General features: G+C 42.5%; 1 protein-coding gene and 1 long non-coding RNA gene across 3 annotated transcripts in view; one reads left to right on the top strand and one right to left on the bottom strand.

Annotated features, from left to right (window-relative positions):
- The window catches only part of LOC137653437 (uncharacterized), a 94,027-nt gene extending 83,765 nt beyond the window's left edge, over nt 1–10,262 (top strand). For both annotated transcript variants that reach the window (XR_011046479.1, XR_011046480.1), the window contains exon 4: nt 10,116–10,262. This is a non-coding gene — a long non-coding RNA (uncharacterized lncRNA). The remainder of the gene's footprint in view (nt 1–10,115) is intronic.
- LOC137653436 (DNA repair protein RAD51 homolog 4-like) overlaps nt 1–18,139 on the bottom strand; it is a 177,739-nt gene that overhangs the window by 14,084 nt on the left and 145,516 nt on the right. The window contains exon 5 of the mRNA XM_068386829.1: nt 4,340–4,496. Coding sequence (XP_068242930.1) covers nt 4,340–4,496 — 157 coding nt within the window. The remainder of the gene's footprint in view (nt 1–4,339; nt 4,497–18,139) is intronic.

The raw sequence follows: 18,139 nt of genomic DNA, 5'->3' as shown, positions 1-18,139 counted from the left end.
ATTGAGATACACTTAAATCCTCTTCCCTCCTCACAGGAGTCCCAGGACATCGTCAACCCAACGCCACTCACCCTGAGGAATGGTAGAATCTTCAGACTTCAGTCTACATTCATAAATTATTTTTGTTGCACATTCCTGAGTACAATGACCTTGGGGAGGCCCCCAATGGCTCCCCCTCAATGGAGGGATGACATCCATTGATCAGCACTAAGGTGCCCCCTCAAGGGTCTAGGTCTGTCTTTGAGTTGCCCTAGTTCTAGCTAGCTCAGGGTGCTTTAGATAAGGTAAATTCCTAAATCTCTGAGCCATGGAGTTACTATTCTATAGCCAATCGAGTAAGATCCTGCTCACTGCACTCTCTTGACAACTATGTTTTTGCATGTCAGAGGATGTGCACCTTTATTTGCTGCCCATCAATGGAACAGTGACCACTCTAATGGCAGGGACCCTGATGACGAGATAAAAACACAAGGGCACTTCATTCTTGGCACATAAGTTCGCTGTCCCGGCTAGCCTCCAAGCTACCTCCTGGATACACCACAGGTCAGGTGCAATTGCCTACTCAAATTTGACCTAGGATTTAGTAAATCATGAGATGAAGAAGTATACAGACTATCCCATCGGGCATCAATGCCGTGACCTTACCGTTGCACCAGTCAGCATACTGTACCACTGGGGGAAGCGGAAGCACATCTCTAAGGATTAACCTGGTGTTAGAGACTCGAACCCTGTTCCTGTAAAAGAAAGTGGAGGATAGTGAGCCAGAGCTCCCTTATCCATCGGGCAGTGGTTTTCAAGGGCCATGTCCATTGAAAGACATCAAGAATATTGAACCTTGCCACACCATTAGAGTCGGCAGATAAGAAGACAACGGTGACCTGTCGGGGCCAAATCTATACATCCAGTCCTTTCCTCCTCCAAGAGATGTATGGATAATGCTTTGCCCTTTTTTGGCCCTCACCCTGGCCAGTCCAGGAAGGAAGAGGATGCTGAAGTCTGCATTCTCCGAGTGGTTGGGGAAACTTTTCACAATCTGTTGAGCAACAAGGCAGTGACACTTAGTAGAGCTGGATGGTGGAAGTCCTCCAGAATGGTTACTGCCTACTGTTCACAAACTATTCCAGACATATTACCAGAATTCATTCCAGACATATTACCAGAATTGATGGCAGCTCTAGCGGCAGAGGTTAATAGTGATTGTAAAGATGAATGGTCACAAAGTCTTCTGAGATGATTTTCCAGGCTTCTAAAGTCGACTTTTCTTGGTGCAGAAGTCAACTGTCGACTGGAGACAAGTCATAAATCTTTCCCTATTAAACTCTTCAGACAATATTCCAGATGAAATGACAAGCTCCATATGTTCCGCCTTCGAGAAAGATTGTTTGTGCTTTCTGTGGACCTGGAGGATATGTACTTTGATATACCCAGGCATTGGTCCTGTATAAGATACCTCCTAAAAGTCCTCAGGGAAGTAATGTACCAATTCAAAGCCCTTTGATTTCGACTGTTTACCACTCCCCAAATATTCAGGGTGATATCTACTTAGGTACACACTAATAGGATTTGTCTACCAAGGTACTGTATCTCGAAAATTGCTCAACTGTCAAGTCTTTTTCTTTTGCCACAATATGTGGTAAGTCCAGTTTCTTGGACAAGTGGAAGATTGAATACCTAGTTATGCTGACAGACATTGTAGCAGCGAATCTTCCTATCAGATGATCGTATCAGCATAATCGGGGAGGTAGCACGTATGTTTCTACACAAACCAGAACTTCCAGCTCGACAATGACGTCTTCTAGGATATCTATTATCATTGGAGGAGCTAGTCCCTCAAGGGCACCTACATGGGTGATCACTCCAGCGGTGTCAGAAGCATCACTGGTCAGCAACCAGCAATCCCCATTGTCATCTGGTTCCACATGGAACAAGAAGTACAGGATGATCTAGTCTGGTGGCTGAACGACAAAATCCCTGTCAGGGGAACACCAATAGATTCCTCGCCCGCAGGAAAGCTACTGTTCACAAACTCGTCCAAGGAGGTATGAAGCTCACATCCAAGGAGCCAGACTGCGTCAGGGACGAGGTACACAAAAGTAAAGCATCTTTATATCAAACTCTTAGAAATACAAGCAGCACTGCAAACTTAGAAGAGTTTTAATGTTGCACTTGGATAGTATTGATGAGCGACACCACTATCATTGTGCCCTACGTTAACAAACAAGAGGGCACTGTTTCACAGACCTTCCCCGAGTTGGTAAAGCAAGTGCAAAGCTTGGGCAGTTGACTATATGGGAGTGCTGACAGCGAGGTTCATTCCAGGCAAGAGGTATGTTGAAGCAGACACACTCAGTGACCTGAGGTAGGTTGTAGAATCGGAATGATCCATACATGGCATACAAGCTTCATACTCTTTGGGGCTTACTTTCCATGGACTTTTTTGCCACTTAGTATGCTGCTCTCCAGTTCCAGACCCATCGGCAGCATTCAAGAATGCCTTCCAACAACCCGGACAACATTGATGAGTTTGCCTTTCCATCATTCTGCCCGATTCAAGATCAATCAACAGACTGTTGATGACATTGGTTCTTGGGATGATACTGGTAGCTCCCAAGTGGCCACAAGCCGGATATCTAGATCTGCTGCTGCTCCTCATTGAGGTACTGAGAGAACTGCTCCTTTGGCCCACCCTCCTCTGTCGGTCCCACCTTCAGAGGTACCACAACTTTAGCTTCCCTTGTTCATCCCACTTGGTGGCTATCCAGCATCCCTGAGCAAAAAAGTGTTTGGAAGGCACTGCACAAATGTCTGGATACCTGCGAAGATCCTCTATAACTGTCTACCAGGGGAAGTGGGCCATCTTCTGTGATTGGTGTAATAGAAGGGATACTTCTACGGTCAAAGCCCATCTACAATCTATTGCTAATTTCCTAGTCTACATTCTTCATCAAGAGAAGCTCCTCTCTGGGGTGAAACTTTATCACTGTCTTGAGCTAGGTTTCCAGACTGACGGGGCTTAAAACTTTTCTGAATGGGGATTCCTATTTTCTTTATGGAAATAATCTATGCTTACAAGAACTTCTGGTATTCTTGTCCTTCCAGAGAACTTAACCACCGGAATGGGACATCACTTGAGTTTCAGGTCTTATCTTTCAAGTGGGAGCCCTTAAGATGGACATCAGATAGAGATCTGACCCTTAAAACTGTCTTCTTAGTAGTCTTGGCCTCGGTAAATCATGTAGGAAAGATGAATAGTATTTTATATGTCACAAGTCATACTGAGGGATGGAAGAAGGTCTCCAACTTTGCTCCAGAGTTTGTAGCCCAGACCCTGAACCCAGCCGTTTATGCCTTCAGGTTCGAGTCCTCTTCCATGTATTCCCAATGAGAAGGGGCCAGTAAGTACACCACTGTGCTACCTAAAGAGTACTGTACTTGGTCAGAGCATTACTCTCGCTCTTGGCACCAGAAAGATAAAGGAGGTATCCATAACCACCATGTCTTTTAGGTTTCTTGAGAACACAGAGATGGAAACACCATCCAGGGCTCAAGTGCACAAGGGCTCAAGTGCACAAAGCCTAGAGGTAACAGATCTACCCTTGCTATCAAGGAGAACCTGTTTGTGGAGAAGGTAATGAAAGGCGAAATGAAAACAACCTTCACTGTCCACTAACTTTACCGTTGGTTCGGTGGTAGCTGCTCAACAAGTATCTTACTGTTAGTAACCAATCCTAGGATGTAATGATAGTATCAAAAAATTACAATCAAAATTATTTTACTAGAGAAACAAGACAAAGGAGTGGAAGTATAAAATTAATTTCTACTAAGAAGGTTTGGTCATAATATGCTAAGAGAATATTTAATAGTAAAGTTCTAATGGAAAGAATATTTAATAGTAAAGTTCTAATGGAAAAATACCACAGAAAATTACATGCTGGAGAAAAAGGATTGAAAGGGCAAAGATAGGAAGGATAGAAGAAAGTGGAGAAAGCTGAAAGGGAACCAGTAACTGAAGTGTGTTTAACTTTACCCTTTTCAAGGTGAGGTGAAAAGGGCTGTTCCCAACTCTCCCTTCTTCAGGGATGTTTTTTCAACCTCACTCCAGTTTCAAGTGATGTTTCCAATTCTACATTTTCCTTGAAGGTTTTGAGGGAAATTTCCAGGTTCACCATTTTTCAGTGGAAGTTTCCAACCTGATCCTTTTTTCATGGGCTTTTTTCCAGCTCTTGAGTCCTTGTAAAAGGGCTGCTATAAGACAGTTATGTTATGTAGAAATTAGTGTGAGCGGGACAAAATATACCGTACCAATCTTCAAGTTACTAAGCTACTTCAGTATACTTACTTGCCAAGTGCTGGCTTCAGAGTGAAGAAAGAACCCTGATTTAATTTCTCTTCTTCCTCTTCTGATTTTATAGCCCGATTAACAACAATTACAGCTAACTCTTGTTCTACAGCTAGCTGCTTTAAACTGCATGCCAACTGATTGAGGTAAGCTAGCTCTGGAAAAAGAAAAATAAGAATCTTCAAGAATCATGGTGCTTTCAATTAAAGCTGTTTATCATAGACACTAACAATAACTAAATTTTATACAGTATTATAAAAAAATTTGTTCCTACAGTAATACAAATCATCTTTCTTTAACATGAGTATGACTAAGTGAAGGCTGGAACTGCCATTGAAATTTAATAAGGTTGATAAATACCAACAGGTGGTAGGGAAGCTCCACCCACCTGTCTGGTACACACTTGTTTGACTTTGGCTGCAAGCACTAGACTTATAACTGGCTCTTTATTTTTATTTTTTGCTTCCTCTTTAAAAGTTAAGTGTACAGACGCTGTCATGTTAAGAGACTTTTCGATGGTTAGTAAGAATATACAGTAAAGCTATGCAGTCGTTTCCAAATTGCCCGTAAATATGTGAACAGTTTCTGCACAAACCTGCCTTTAATCTCATCATCCTTGTCCTGTTGTGGGTGGCCTTAAGATAACTAATAAAACTTGAACCAATGGAAGTTGGCCTTCAGCAGTGTTGTAAGGAAAGGGTGCATTTCTCCTCCTACACCTACAATGTCTTCAAGACTCCTGTGGAGGCACTAATGGCCTTACACCTGGTAGTGTTGACTGTGCAACTTTGAAGAGTCGTATGTGGCCTCTTCCCTTGTGGGAGCATTGTTGTTGGTTTCCATGATCCCAAAGAAAACAAACAATTTTATTCACATTACTCCTCCTCTGCCTCATCTTTTAGATTTTTCAGAAACTGCTACTTCTAGAAGAGCAAGTTGAAGATAATCTTTGAATAAGGTTTAGGAAGGCCGAAAGATAGGATTCGCATTGGCTGTGACAGATTTATCCCAACGTAAGTGTGTGAGGGATGGTTTGAAACCAAGAGCTAGTACAGCCAGGGAAAAAGTATCAATACAAGGTATAAGGGCTCAAGCTCCTATTATTATTGCCTAAGCTACAACCCTACTTGAAAAAGCAGCAGGCTAATAGCCTCTTGCTTTTTCCAAGGGCTCCTTCTGGGAAAAATAGCCAAATGAAGAAAGGAAATAAGGAAATAACTACTTGAGAAGTAATGAACAATTAAAATAAAATATTTTAAAAGCAGTAACATTAAAACAGATCTTTCATATATAAACTCATATATAAACTATAAAAAAACTTATATCAGCCTGTTCAACATGAAAACATTTTCTGCAAGTTTGAACTTTTGATGTTCCAGCAAATCAACTACCTGATTAGGAAGATCATTCCATACCTTGGTCACAGCTGGAATAAAACTTCTAGAATACTGTACAGTATTGTGCCTCATGATGGAGAAGAAATTATTAGAATTAACTGCATAACTGGTATTACGAACAGGATGGTACTGTCCGGGAAGATCTGAATGTGATTGTCAGAATTAAGAAAAATCCTATGCTACATGCATTACAAACTAATTGAATAACAGTATGAGATTAATATCTAGAACAGGAATAAGAAATTGATTAGACTGTAAGTTCCTGTCCAACAAATTAAGATGAAAATAAGCAGCTGAAGACCAGACAAAAGAACAATACTTGAAACAAGGTAGAATCCCATCCATCGACCAAGGCACTTCCTTAATTTTGGGGGGTTATCCGACATCAAAAACAAAGAACAAAAGGGAAATTTTCTTCTCTTTGCTCCTTCCAGCCTGATAAATATCACACCAAAAATGATATAAGTTATACAGTTAAAGAAACTTTATCAATGCTGAGATTCGGATGTTGAGGAGACACTGTCCTCGGCCTACTTACAATCCTGCTTTTGAGTTTTGTTGGGATTCAACTTCATGCTCCATAATTTCCACCATGCACTAATTTTAGCTACATCTCTATTAAGGGATTAAGCAACCCCCAGATCTACAGAACATTCAGGAGATGGACTTGATGCAAAGGAAGTAGTATCATCTGCATATGCAACAAGCTTTTTTCTAGGTCAAACCATGTCATGTGTATATAATATGAAAAGTACAGTAATGGACCAAGAACACTGCCTTGAGGAACACCAGATATTACATTCCTATACTCACTATGGTGCCCATCAACAATTTTTTTTAATCTATTACTCTTATTACAAAACAATCATGCACACCATCAGTTGAGATAAACTGTGCTCCCCTTACCCTTTTTCATGACGATAGGGGAAAGGTACAAATGCCCACACTCTATTTCCTGTGACCGGTCTCATACCGGACCTTGATTGGTTGGGATAAAGGCCACCAGCCACCAACATTCTTCTCCTTTTCCTATATGATTAACTGATCTCTTTCTCTTGTGGTGTGTTAACAAGAACCAACCCAGAACGGATTTTAGTAGCAATACAGATGCTTTATTTCATACTGAACCAAGGGATGGCTGGGATAAAGGTTAAGAAGCACTTTGCTTTTAAATTGAAATTCCACTATTCAGCCTCTTCAGAATGCACTGTAGATACTGTTTACAGTCTGGAGTGTGAATACTCTGAGAAGAAGGAACTGTCTTCAGAGGCTGGGTTGTGTATTGGCAGAGAATCCTGAGATAGAGTATTCATTTCTCGATAATGTTCACTGCCATGGCTTCAGTAAAAGCAGTTTGACAGTCACTGATCAGTGTTTTCAGCATACCTCAAGGATTTAAGACTTCACTTGGATCATGGTTGGAACACGGCACTAGCAGGAGTGAATTCTCAGATCTCCAGACCTCAGAATTCACAGTGATCTAGCTGGTCAAGTAAGAACTTGCCTCTTCACACTCTTGCAACAGTGGGTTCATTACAGAAACAGGAAGGTTCTCTTTACAGCTCTGAGTCTGCTGCCAGGGAATCCTTATCTATGGCCAAACTCTAAGCAGCTTCATGGATCAACCAATAATAAATTGGGATTTATCAATACAAAACTATTGTCAAAAGTATAGCATTTCTCCAAACAAGTTAGACAAGAAGAGGCATTGACTTAGAGAAATGCCTCTGAGCTAGACATTCCAACCCTGTTCCCTCATAGGGAAGTACAGTACAGGAGATGATGAAGTGGATGAAGGGTTGCCACAGTTCTGAAGGTACCCAAAGCCCAATCAGGACCTCCAGCTGCTACTTCCTTATAGAAAGACTCGGATAACTCTCCGCCCTTTTGCAAACAACCTTGCCAGATCAGAAAGAGTAAGAGGGAAGGAAGTTGCATATCATGAAATTGGGAAAATGTAGCATGAACATTAATTAGTGCAGTGGGTAGTGGAAGTCATTTGGGACAGCCACACACTACACCTCACGCTACTCCCACTCACAGTAAAGTTGATATTCCAGATTTCCTCTGGAATTGCCAAATGCTCTGGCTTTAGTGAGTGCTAGAGTTAGAACAATGGAGACGACAGAGCTCAAAGTCATTTAAGATGGTCCTTTGTAGTCCTACAGTCGATTCTTCTGGGTAGAGAAGTTGACTGGAGAAAGACCATTCATCGACCTCTTTACTAAACAAGTTTGCCTATCAGACTTCATTCAGCATAGATGTCAAGCACCGTGCAGTTCCCATCAGAGAAGATGACTTCATGATTTTGGTGGACCTGAAGAAATGTATTTGCAAATACCCATTCCTCAGTCCTACACAAATACCTCTGCTTTATCCTTGAGGGAGTAGTGTACCAGTTCAAAGCCTTGTACTTCATACTTCCAACCAACTCCTCAGCATTCATGGGTGTTCACTCTGATCTCGGCTTGGGCCCATTAGAATGGGATAAACATCTGTAAATATCTCTATGACTGCTTGATTCTGACCACTTTCAGGAAGCAGTTGCTTCAGAATTGTAACCCTGGTTTTCCTTTGGCCACGATCTTGGTATTGGGGTCAATCGGGAAGGCCGGGTCTCGTGCCAAAGCGAAGACTGAAGACAGCGAGAATCTTTCTGTCCCACTCTTATGCAAGTAAGACTTACTGTCTCAATGGTGGTAATGTCTACTGGAACAATTTTCCTAGGAGACTGTTTCCTCGTATGTGTCTCTACCAGTGGTTCCTTCAGGGGTATCTAAAGAGTCGCTTGTCAGCAATCGGTTTTCCACTCTCATCTTGTTGGAGGTATGGGACAACCTTTCATGATGGCAGAAAGACTGAATCTCATAAAGGGAGTTCAGCTCTGCTCAGCGTCTTTTCTCCAGAGATGCTGCTGTTTGTGGATTCAACTAAGGAGGGTTGGGGCACACCTAATGAATAGATCACCTTGGGTGTGCTGTTCCAGAAAGCATCAGCATATCAACCACCAGTTAAAAACATTCCTAGCCCTGCAAGTTGATAGGGCAATCACTAGTGTTCAAGTGACAACACTATGTCTGTGGCCTATATCTACAATTAAGGAGGCATTGCTTCACATAACTTTTTGGAAGTTGATGAAGCATGTGCACACATAGGCAGTAAATAAAAGCTTATACTGTAGCTGTAAGCTAGGTTCATTCCAGGAGGAGGAGTATTCAAGCAAACATGCTCAATTGCCAAAGATAGGTTGTAGGTTCAAGATGGTCCCTACATCTTTGTGTGGCAGAGAGGCTTCTGGCTCTCATTAGGTCACTCACCGGTTGTCAACCTGTTCGATACACATCTGAACAGGAAACTTCCAGTGCTCTGCTCCACTTTCCAGACTTAAAGGTGGTATTAGAGGATACTTTCCAATACCCTTGAGACTACTGGGAACACGGGTACTCGTACATCTTTCTTTCGTTTCAACCTGATTGTTGGCTGATTGAGTGTCGATTATGCCATGGCTCAGGATGACCCTGATGGCCACAAGCTGAGTTTTTTTTTTCTTTTGTATATTGTCTGTCCTGTGCCCAGAAACTGGCTTTTGCAATTATGCAGCCAGTAAGACAAGCTGAGTGACATCCCAATCTGCGAGCATTTTGTTGAGAGCATAAGAGAACCACCCCCTTGGCGCACACTTCAAAGGAAGGTCTTTTGTACAGACCGTGGACTTCTCTTCCTTTTCTAAGTCAAGAAAAGTGTCTTATAGTTGCAATGGGAAAGGCTACTGGTCAGCTTTGAGCAAAGCCTTTTGACTGAGGAACAGAGATCTGCTCCTTGGGGTAGTTGCCTGTACACAATGGAAGTTTTGAGCAGCAGTGTCTATCCAGGAACCTCAGAACCTGGAGTGGTATATGCAGGCCTCTTACAAGCCTTTGAGTCCAGCATCAGACTAGATCTGACATGTGTAGTCTTTCAACTACCCTCAGTATCAGCAAAGCAAGTGAGTGAGCTTTTGACACCTTGTACACACACACCTTGTACATCTGGGTTGTATAGTTAGAAAAATACAAAATACTTTTATCTTCAAAGTTTTCCAAAAGTTTGTGTTGCACTCCTTAGTTTTGGGATAAAATTACTGTTTTGTTCGTGGATACATCATAATCATATATGACATGCAGCGAAGGGCTAACTAAAATTAAGTGACCAAGTTACCTCAGGTACAAATGAAAAAGAAGCCTAACAAAAAAAACAAAAAAACATGTACATATGAAAACCGTTCTGCAATAAATGTTTTTAATATTTTGCTCATGAATAGGCATTGCTATACACTGATTTTTCATTGCTTCAATTCTCTCTCTTTTTATCTCACTAATATAATTTTCTTTTATTTACAGAAAACATGGAAGAATCATGAAGGTTTCTACACGTTTTACCAGAGTTGTGATGATTAAAGGATTGGAGGCCATTAATGAACAAATTATTAATTGAACTGTTTTATATGATGATGATGTAGGACAGCAACAATAGATACTTATTTATTACATATTGTTTCCAATATTCTATAAAATCTCAATAATCATGTATATTAATGTTATTTCTGTGAAGATATATCTCAGTCTATCTAACCTGTACTTTTATAAATAGTTGATTGCCATTGCACAAACTAGCTATTCATTTTTTTTTTTTTACACAAATACAATCCTTACATTCTTAACATAGGGAAAAGATAACAGCACAAGCTGGCATATTGCTATAATAACTTTTAACACGGTGTCGACAACTGTCCAGTGGCAGCGGGGAGAAGACCCCCACTCCACTCACTTGTACCTTCACTTTGATCTGTGCCATAGTCGAAAAGACATTGCCTTCTACGTATCTCTGGCTTTGGCTAAAATCTAAACTTTCCCTTCCTTTCTTTCAGGTTGCAGTGTGACTGTGCGACTGCTCGAGGGTGCAGCATGCGTGTATGCCCAGGCTCCAGTGGTACATTTATGTCCCAGGAGGGTCAAAGACCCTCAACATCTTTACTCTGCATGCAGAGGGCACTCCTGCAAACAGGTTTCTCCGTGCCCAGTCTAAGGAGTGGCTATCCTCCCAGTAGATGCAGTATGGCAGGAGGAGAAAGAAGTCTAAAATTATTCTTTTTACCTTCAGGGTCATGCTCGATGTAAACGAAGCCCCAACCTCTCACTCTCTTTCCCCTCGTACCCTCCTCTCTGACTGCTCGATTGGTATCCTCTGGGAAAGTCGAATACGAGTGATAGCTGGTTGATGCTCTGTCAACCTGAAGGTCAGGCTGCTTCCCCCTACTCCCCTGGTGAGGCAGAGGAAGCAGTTCCCCAAGAGACAACCTTATGCATCTTCTGCGGCTGTCCTTAGGACTCTCATGTCTGCTCTCTTAGGACTGGGTATTGGAGGTGTTGGTGATGGGTGCACACCAGAAGAAGGTTTCCACTCCTGCTAGGGTTGGCCTCGGCACTTCCCTCTCCAGGGCTGACCAGAGGGAGTCCTTTGCCAAAGCCAAACCCGCTGATGATCCTGAATGTGAGGTTGAAAAAATCGTTGTACTTGGGAGGTCCATGGGTCTGGACCAAGAGGAGCTTACGGCAGATGACCTGAAGGAGTTGGAGGCCATGCAAGTGAACATCGTTCAGGAACAGTTCTGTAGCTGCAATGAGGAGGACGACACGACTACAGCAACAGCAGAAATTAAGGAGATGCTATCTTATTATCATGAAATGGCAGATTTCGTAGAAAAGAACCACCAAGATATGGTTTACACAGGTCGTATGCTTACGCGGTTTAATGACATTACCCGAGTCATTTCAAGGATATTTTAAAAAGCGGCCGGAAACAAGCTTCCTTGGATCGCTACTTTTTTTTAGAGAGGCTATTAGTAGGCCAAGGTAAAGTTCAAAGTGACTATAAAAACAGAAAAGTGGAAGTGATGAAGAAATTAATGAAATTTAGAAAGTACAAAATGTACAATAAAGTAAAAAAAAAAATTAAAAATTGGAAAAAGGCAAGAAGAAAAAATGAATTTTAAGTTTTTTGTAGTGTTAAATGTTTTCTGCCATTTGTTAATGTGTTCTGCCATCTGTCCTGCTCCTCTGCCGCCATTTTCGCTTTTAGATATCGCATCACTCGAAAGGTAAGGTTCCTCATTTTTGGTATTTTCCTTTTATTATTGTATTATATTCTAATAACTTCATTCCATTCAAGGTATCATCAACGCCTCCATGGAAATTACCTGACATATCTTTTTGTAAATACTTTATTGGAGTTAAGAAGAATATGACTGACTTAGAATCCAGGTCTCTTTTTATGGAACATGTCGAAGAACATAGGGGATCAACTTTTATATATACTGATGGCTCCAAATCTGATGCTGGCGTTGGATTTGGAGTACATAGTAATGATTTTAATTGTAGAGGTGCACTTCCTCTAACAGCTTCCATATTTACTGCCGAACTGTATGGCATATTAACCGCTATTGAGAAAATAGCTTTGGAAAAGGAGGGTAATTTTACAATTTTTAGTGATGCAAGGAGTGTTCTTCAAGCTTTAGAAGTTTTTAATTCTAGTAACCCTCTAGTTTTAAAGATTTTAGAATGGCTTTTTATTATTGGACGGAAAGGTATAACTGTTCGATTTTGTTGGGTTCCAGCACATGTAGGTGTGTCCGAGAATGAGAAGGCAGATTTACTGGCGAAGAATGCGGCATCCGAGTTGCTACCAAGGAGGTATCCCATTCCATGTAACGATCTCCTACCTTACATCAAGAAATTGGTTTGTGATAAATGGCAACAGCACTGGGACAGTCAAGATGGCAATAAAATGAGGGAAGTAACAAATATCATATCACCTTGGAGGTATAACATGATTCCCCGAAAATGGGAGACGACTCTTTGTCGTCTCCGTATTGGTCACACACGGTTGACACACGAGTTTCTGCTGAAGGGCCAACACCAACCGTATTGCGAGGACTGTTTAGTACCTTTAACAGTGAGGCATTTGTTGACCGAATGCCCTAATTTTACTAACTTAAGAAATAGATATCTGTTTGAGGCTCGAGGTGAGGATGGCAGGTTTATCCTTGCCAAGATTCTTAGACATGATGTGTCTTACTATGCGAGCGGAATTTTTAGATTTATTTCAGAAGCAGGTCTTCTGAAAACTATTTAACTATTTTAATGACTTCTTAATTTTTATGGTTTTAATCGAATTCTCTATTAATTTTCATATACAGTAAATGGTATCGGCGTCAATGACCTTAGATGTCAGGATGCCAGAAAACTTTCAATCAATCAATCAATCAATCTAATAACTTCAATTACAGGCATTAACGGTTTGGCTAGGTATTGAATGATTCAAAGTACAGTATTTGGTTGTATTTTATGGTCATTAGTACAGTATAGCTTTATTATAAAATCTAATGTGGTGTTTTTGTAGGGCTTGGAATGTATTAGGCGATTTACATGTAAAATTGCCTCCAATAAAAAGTCATGATATGAAAGCCACTCCAGATCAAATTAATTTCGTATCTAGGAGGTATCACTGTATATAACTCCTTCTTACCTTGACACTTTTGCAAAGGCAGCTATCTATTGCAAAGTCTCAGTAAAAGCAAATAATCCTAGGGAAAAGGGAAAGATTCAAGTGTCCCCTGTGAAAGAAACCAAAGGCAACCAAGGATAATAATTGCTTAACTCAGTCAAGGAGGTGGGTGGATAAATACCCCTCACCTGCAGTTAACAATTAAACAGACTTTCAAGCTTGCATGGGATAATATTCCTGAGGAAAAGAACAAAAGATTTTTTTTTTTCACCTAAGAACACTAACTGCTTGTGGGTTGAGACAACAATAACTTAACTCTTTAAAGAAACTCCACATATAGCAGGAAAAAAAATAAAAAAATATGAAGACAGAAAATTTAAACATTGCAAAATCATAAACTACAGTATTTTTGGGTTCAGGCCATGTCATCCTGATGGAAGGTTCCTTTAAGTAGCTTCCTAGGGTATATTTGACTACAGTGATATTCCCAGAGAATTTAACTTAAGGTCTCCAGAATTCTAACTCCTGGCGCGAATTTCTTTTAAGTTTCCTTTAAGGATATCGCATAATATCAGGGGGTGTATTCTTGACACGCCACATAGCAATCTTCAACCGGCATAGCGTTTACGCTTCGAGGGGAAAAGTGGCAAAATAAAACAGGAGCCATTAATAAGGTTCCTTTCCTCCGTTACTGTTTGAGTTCCTAGATGGCGCCATCATCACCGCCATCTTTATTCCTTTATCTGTAGCGAACTCGCTCGGTGATTTTCCCAGTAGCTTTCTCGATATTTTGGATTTATCATGAAATCTCCAGCTGCTTCTGTCTCTGGAAAGTTGAGTATTTGATCTTTACGCTGTATAAATTTAGCTCTTGCCTTAAAGTAAAGAATTAAGTCAAAATTAAGTTAATTTTTGGCAGAGCTATTGCCTGAACCGGAGGCGTCTTTGGCGCTGTCGTTTGTAACGCATGAGTTATTTAGTTAGCCAGAACGACTTTCCTGGTAAAATACCATAAATGAAATTAGCTATTTAGTCTTCATTGCTAGAAATTAATTATATTATGTAGATAGTATTCATATTAGTTTTGACGATTTAGGTAGCCGATCTTGTTTACGCTAGGCTTCCTAGCCTAGGCGTTCTAGTTTACTTTCATGCATGATATAATAAGCATTCCTGGTGTTATCAAAATTAAATGAAGATATTAGGCAATTTATACATGTAAGATATATCGATTGCATATAAACATTTCCTCTTCTAAAGATAGTATACGAGAGCGCTTCGTTGATTTAGGAGTCGATCTCACTGTCACTGAGCTAGTAGCCTAGTGGCTTTAGTATACTTTCATACATACTCCCCAGTTACCCTCGTGTGTAGGGTAATCCCTCCTTCTCTCTGAGTGTAGCCTTAGACTACAACCCTAGTTGGTCATACCTTGAGTTGTTGTTCAGACAGGACTAGGCTAGGGTTTTTCTGCCCCTTCCCTTAGCTGCAGATGGTAAGCTTTGGGTTTAGGTCATAACCTCAGAGTACATGGTCGTGTGCCGGCAGCTGATCGGTAGGGTGAATAGTTATTCCCCTGTCAGTTTACGCTATCGGCATAGGAGGCTAGACCTCCCTAGACTGCACTTGAAGGGGTCATATGATTTACCCCCTTCTCCCTGTGGTCTAGTAGACTAGTCCTGTGCTTGCAGACCCTAGGCTGAAGAATAGATATTCTTCTGCCGCCTAGGATGGCGCCGACACTGGAACTCTGTTTCTCTCTTGTTTAGGGTGGCGGATAGATGGCTGCCGGCCCCTTAACTGTATTGGCAGACCCTAAGCTGGAGAATAGATTCTCCTTCTGCCTAGGATGGCACCGATACTGAAATAGAGCTTCCGTAGGGTGTGATAGGACCGGCATCCAGCCGGCTCCTTTCACACCTTATACAGGACTCTTTTTCCCTCCCCCCTCTGTCCTTTAGTGATGGCCTAGCCATCACAACCCTTTGGCCGTCGTCCTGCAATCTCGCTGCTTGCCGGCAGGTTGTAGGGCCGGCTCGGGCTTCTGCTTGTATGGCCTAGTCGCTCAGCTTTCCCTTTTGGACACAAGGCTCCGGGATAGCTGTGTTGGCGGGACCAGCTACCGGCAGAAGATCCCTTTTCTATCGAGTGTTCTTCAGTCCTCTCTTGGATTGCCATTCACATCCTGTGTCCGGCAGAGACCGACAATGGTGGTGGATGGGTGGAAGCCTGAATTACTTATATTCTCCCCTTCCATTTGAACCCTCATTCTGGTGGAAGTGAGACAGTGCCCTTACATCATCCTTCACTCCTTGCTTTCTCTCTATCGGCTAGTGCCGCCAGGTACTAACCTAACCGGCGGTTGCCGGCCACTACCCTAGCCGGCAAGATGCTGGCTGGATTTGTGCGCCGACAGCCAATGAGCTGCTGGCACTTCTGACTTGGCCGGCAAGAGCCGTCCGAGTTCTGATTACCGGCCACTACCCTGTCAGATAGAATGCTGACTGGGCTAGTGCACCAACAGCCGGTGACCCGCCGGCGACCGGCGACGGGCAAGACGTCGGCAAACCGGCGGGCCGCCGGCCACCATTCCAGTCGATGTTGTGCCAGCTGAACTGTGCCCTAGGTGCTAGCCTTTCCAACAACATGCCGGCTAGAACTACAGTATATGTCTATACAGTAGCCAATATATTTGCAGTATAGATCATACTGCAAACAGAAAACTATGGTATAAAAGTATACAGATGTTAAATTTCCAACATACTCTGTGTGTCTAGGCGCAGTCTATTGTTGAGACATATAAGATAAGGAAAGTAATTCTCTTTCCATATACTGATAGATGATCAGTTACGAATGACTCTCATTATTAATCCTTTTGGAAGTTGGTGTTAAGTTACATGTATCTATCCTTATAGATTAGACCTCTTCCAATGGGCCTCCTGAGGAGGATAACCCTAGGCTTTAATTTTGAGGGAGGTCACAGCAATTGGCTGAGCAGGAAACACACGTATGTGTCTTTCCTAATTCATTTCTAGCTTACCTATCCTAAGCTATATGCAATAAAATAAAATGGAAAATATTATTAATAATATTTATTAGTTTATCTAGTGAGATGAACTACCTTATACTCATTTTATTTTCCTCTCTTTACAGGAGGACCATGTGAAGTGCCGTAGTGTCTTTTGCAACGTCCGTAGCAAGGACTTCTGTGGCCACGAGGAGTGCAGGATGCACTCCCATTCTTCCATCACCAAGGGACCTCTCAAATATTGGGACCCCCAGGTATGTAATGTGTGCAAAGCCTTGGTTACTGAGGCCTTTGAAGACCCCAAGACAACGGAGTCAAGGGATGCAGCTCGGAGTAAGCTGCGTAGATGGCTTCGTGGCTTCCAGAAAAATGCCACAGGGCCTTACCTCCCGAATGAGCGAATGAGGGCCTATCTATTCCCTAAAGCATCCCTTGTGTCCAGATTTCCGTAGATTCGGATGTGATGAAGGACATCCATCTAGACGAGAGGATGTCAGAGGTGTCAGAAGACACAGAAAAGGACCTTCTTGCGGAAGGTCAGGAAGAGGAGTCTACGTTGGCTCCGGAAATGGAAGAGGATGAAGTCATAATGGTGTCTGTTTTGTCGGTTCCAGCCCCAGAACCAGTGCCCTCTATGTCCTCTGCTCCTCCACCTGATGCATCAGATAAGACCCTGTCTGCCATCATGGCTAAGATGGAGACGTTCCAAAAGCGGAGTGAAGAAAGGAAGCTGCATTGAGGAAGGAGATTCATCAGCTTGCAGCGTCCCGTGGGTCTCATAAGAGACTCAATGTGAAAGATCTTCCCTCATGCTCTGAGGTGAACCCATGGAGGCATGCAGAGTACATGCCAATCACAAATGGAAAGATCTTTATTTCAAAAAAGCTGGGAGCTGTCCTTAACGAGGACATCGAATTCTGGCCCAGCTTTGAGTCTTATCCAGACTGCTTCGTCCGTCTAAAGGCAGAACCCGTATCCAAAGGGGAGACAGAGCCGAAGAAGGTTATAGAGCTTGACCATGCAAAGGCTCAAGCTTTGTTGGCTAGCAGTGTGAAGGACAGGGGCATCACTAATTCTAAGGTGCCAGCCCTGAGTAAGAAACACCCTTCCTTTCTTGCTCCAGCGACAATGGCCTTTTCCTTTGTGGAAAACGGGTTCAAGGCGGTGATGAAGGCAGTGGAAGATGGGAAACCTTGCCCTACACTGGAGGATGTAGACCCCTTTCCCTAGCCCTGCCTACAGATCACAAGGACTGGAAGGATATACAGCGTACCTTCTCAGTCGGGAAGTTGGAGGCGGATATCGCTGGACGTCAGTTCAGTGAAAACCTCCCTAAGTTGTCTGATTTTCTCCTGCATAGGGAGCAAGAGACGAAGAAAAGGCTTGCTGCCTCTCTGTCCCTCCAGACTATCTTGGAGGCAAAGGCCAGTGATCATATATCCCCAGATATGTTCATGGTTGTGGCCAAAACACATTTGGCAGCCCTGATCAAAGACTTTTATGGCTTTGTTAGGGCTAGAAGGGCTTGCAGGGAGTTTGTGTTTGCCTCGGCTGCAGTAAGACACGAACTCAGGAAGTTGATATCTTCCAAAATCTGGGGAAAGGACCTCTTCCCGAGTGAAGTAGTCAAGGAGATAGTCGACACGGCCGCCACGGAGAACAGGAACCTTCTCCAGAAGTGGGGCATGTCTGCTAAAAGGAAGTCTTCCCCGGGTGAGGGTCCCCAACCGAAAAGGAAGACAAAGAGGCCAAGGTTGCCCTCTCAACCCACAAGACAACAGCAGCAACTTCCCGTGACTGCGGTGCCCCAGATGGTGGCACAGTCCCAACCCA

This window comes from Palaemon carinicauda, chromosome 14 (genome assembly GCF_036898095.1).
Source record: "Palaemon carinicauda isolate YSFRI2023 chromosome 14, ASM3689809v2, whole genome shotgun sequence".
Classification (NCBI taxonomy): Eukaryota; Metazoa; Arthropoda; class Malacostraca; order Decapoda; family Palaemonidae; genus Palaemon; species Palaemon carinicauda.
The sequence above is the reverse complement of the archived record's forward strand: the minus strand, read 5'-3'. Positions and strand labels throughout refer to the sequence as shown.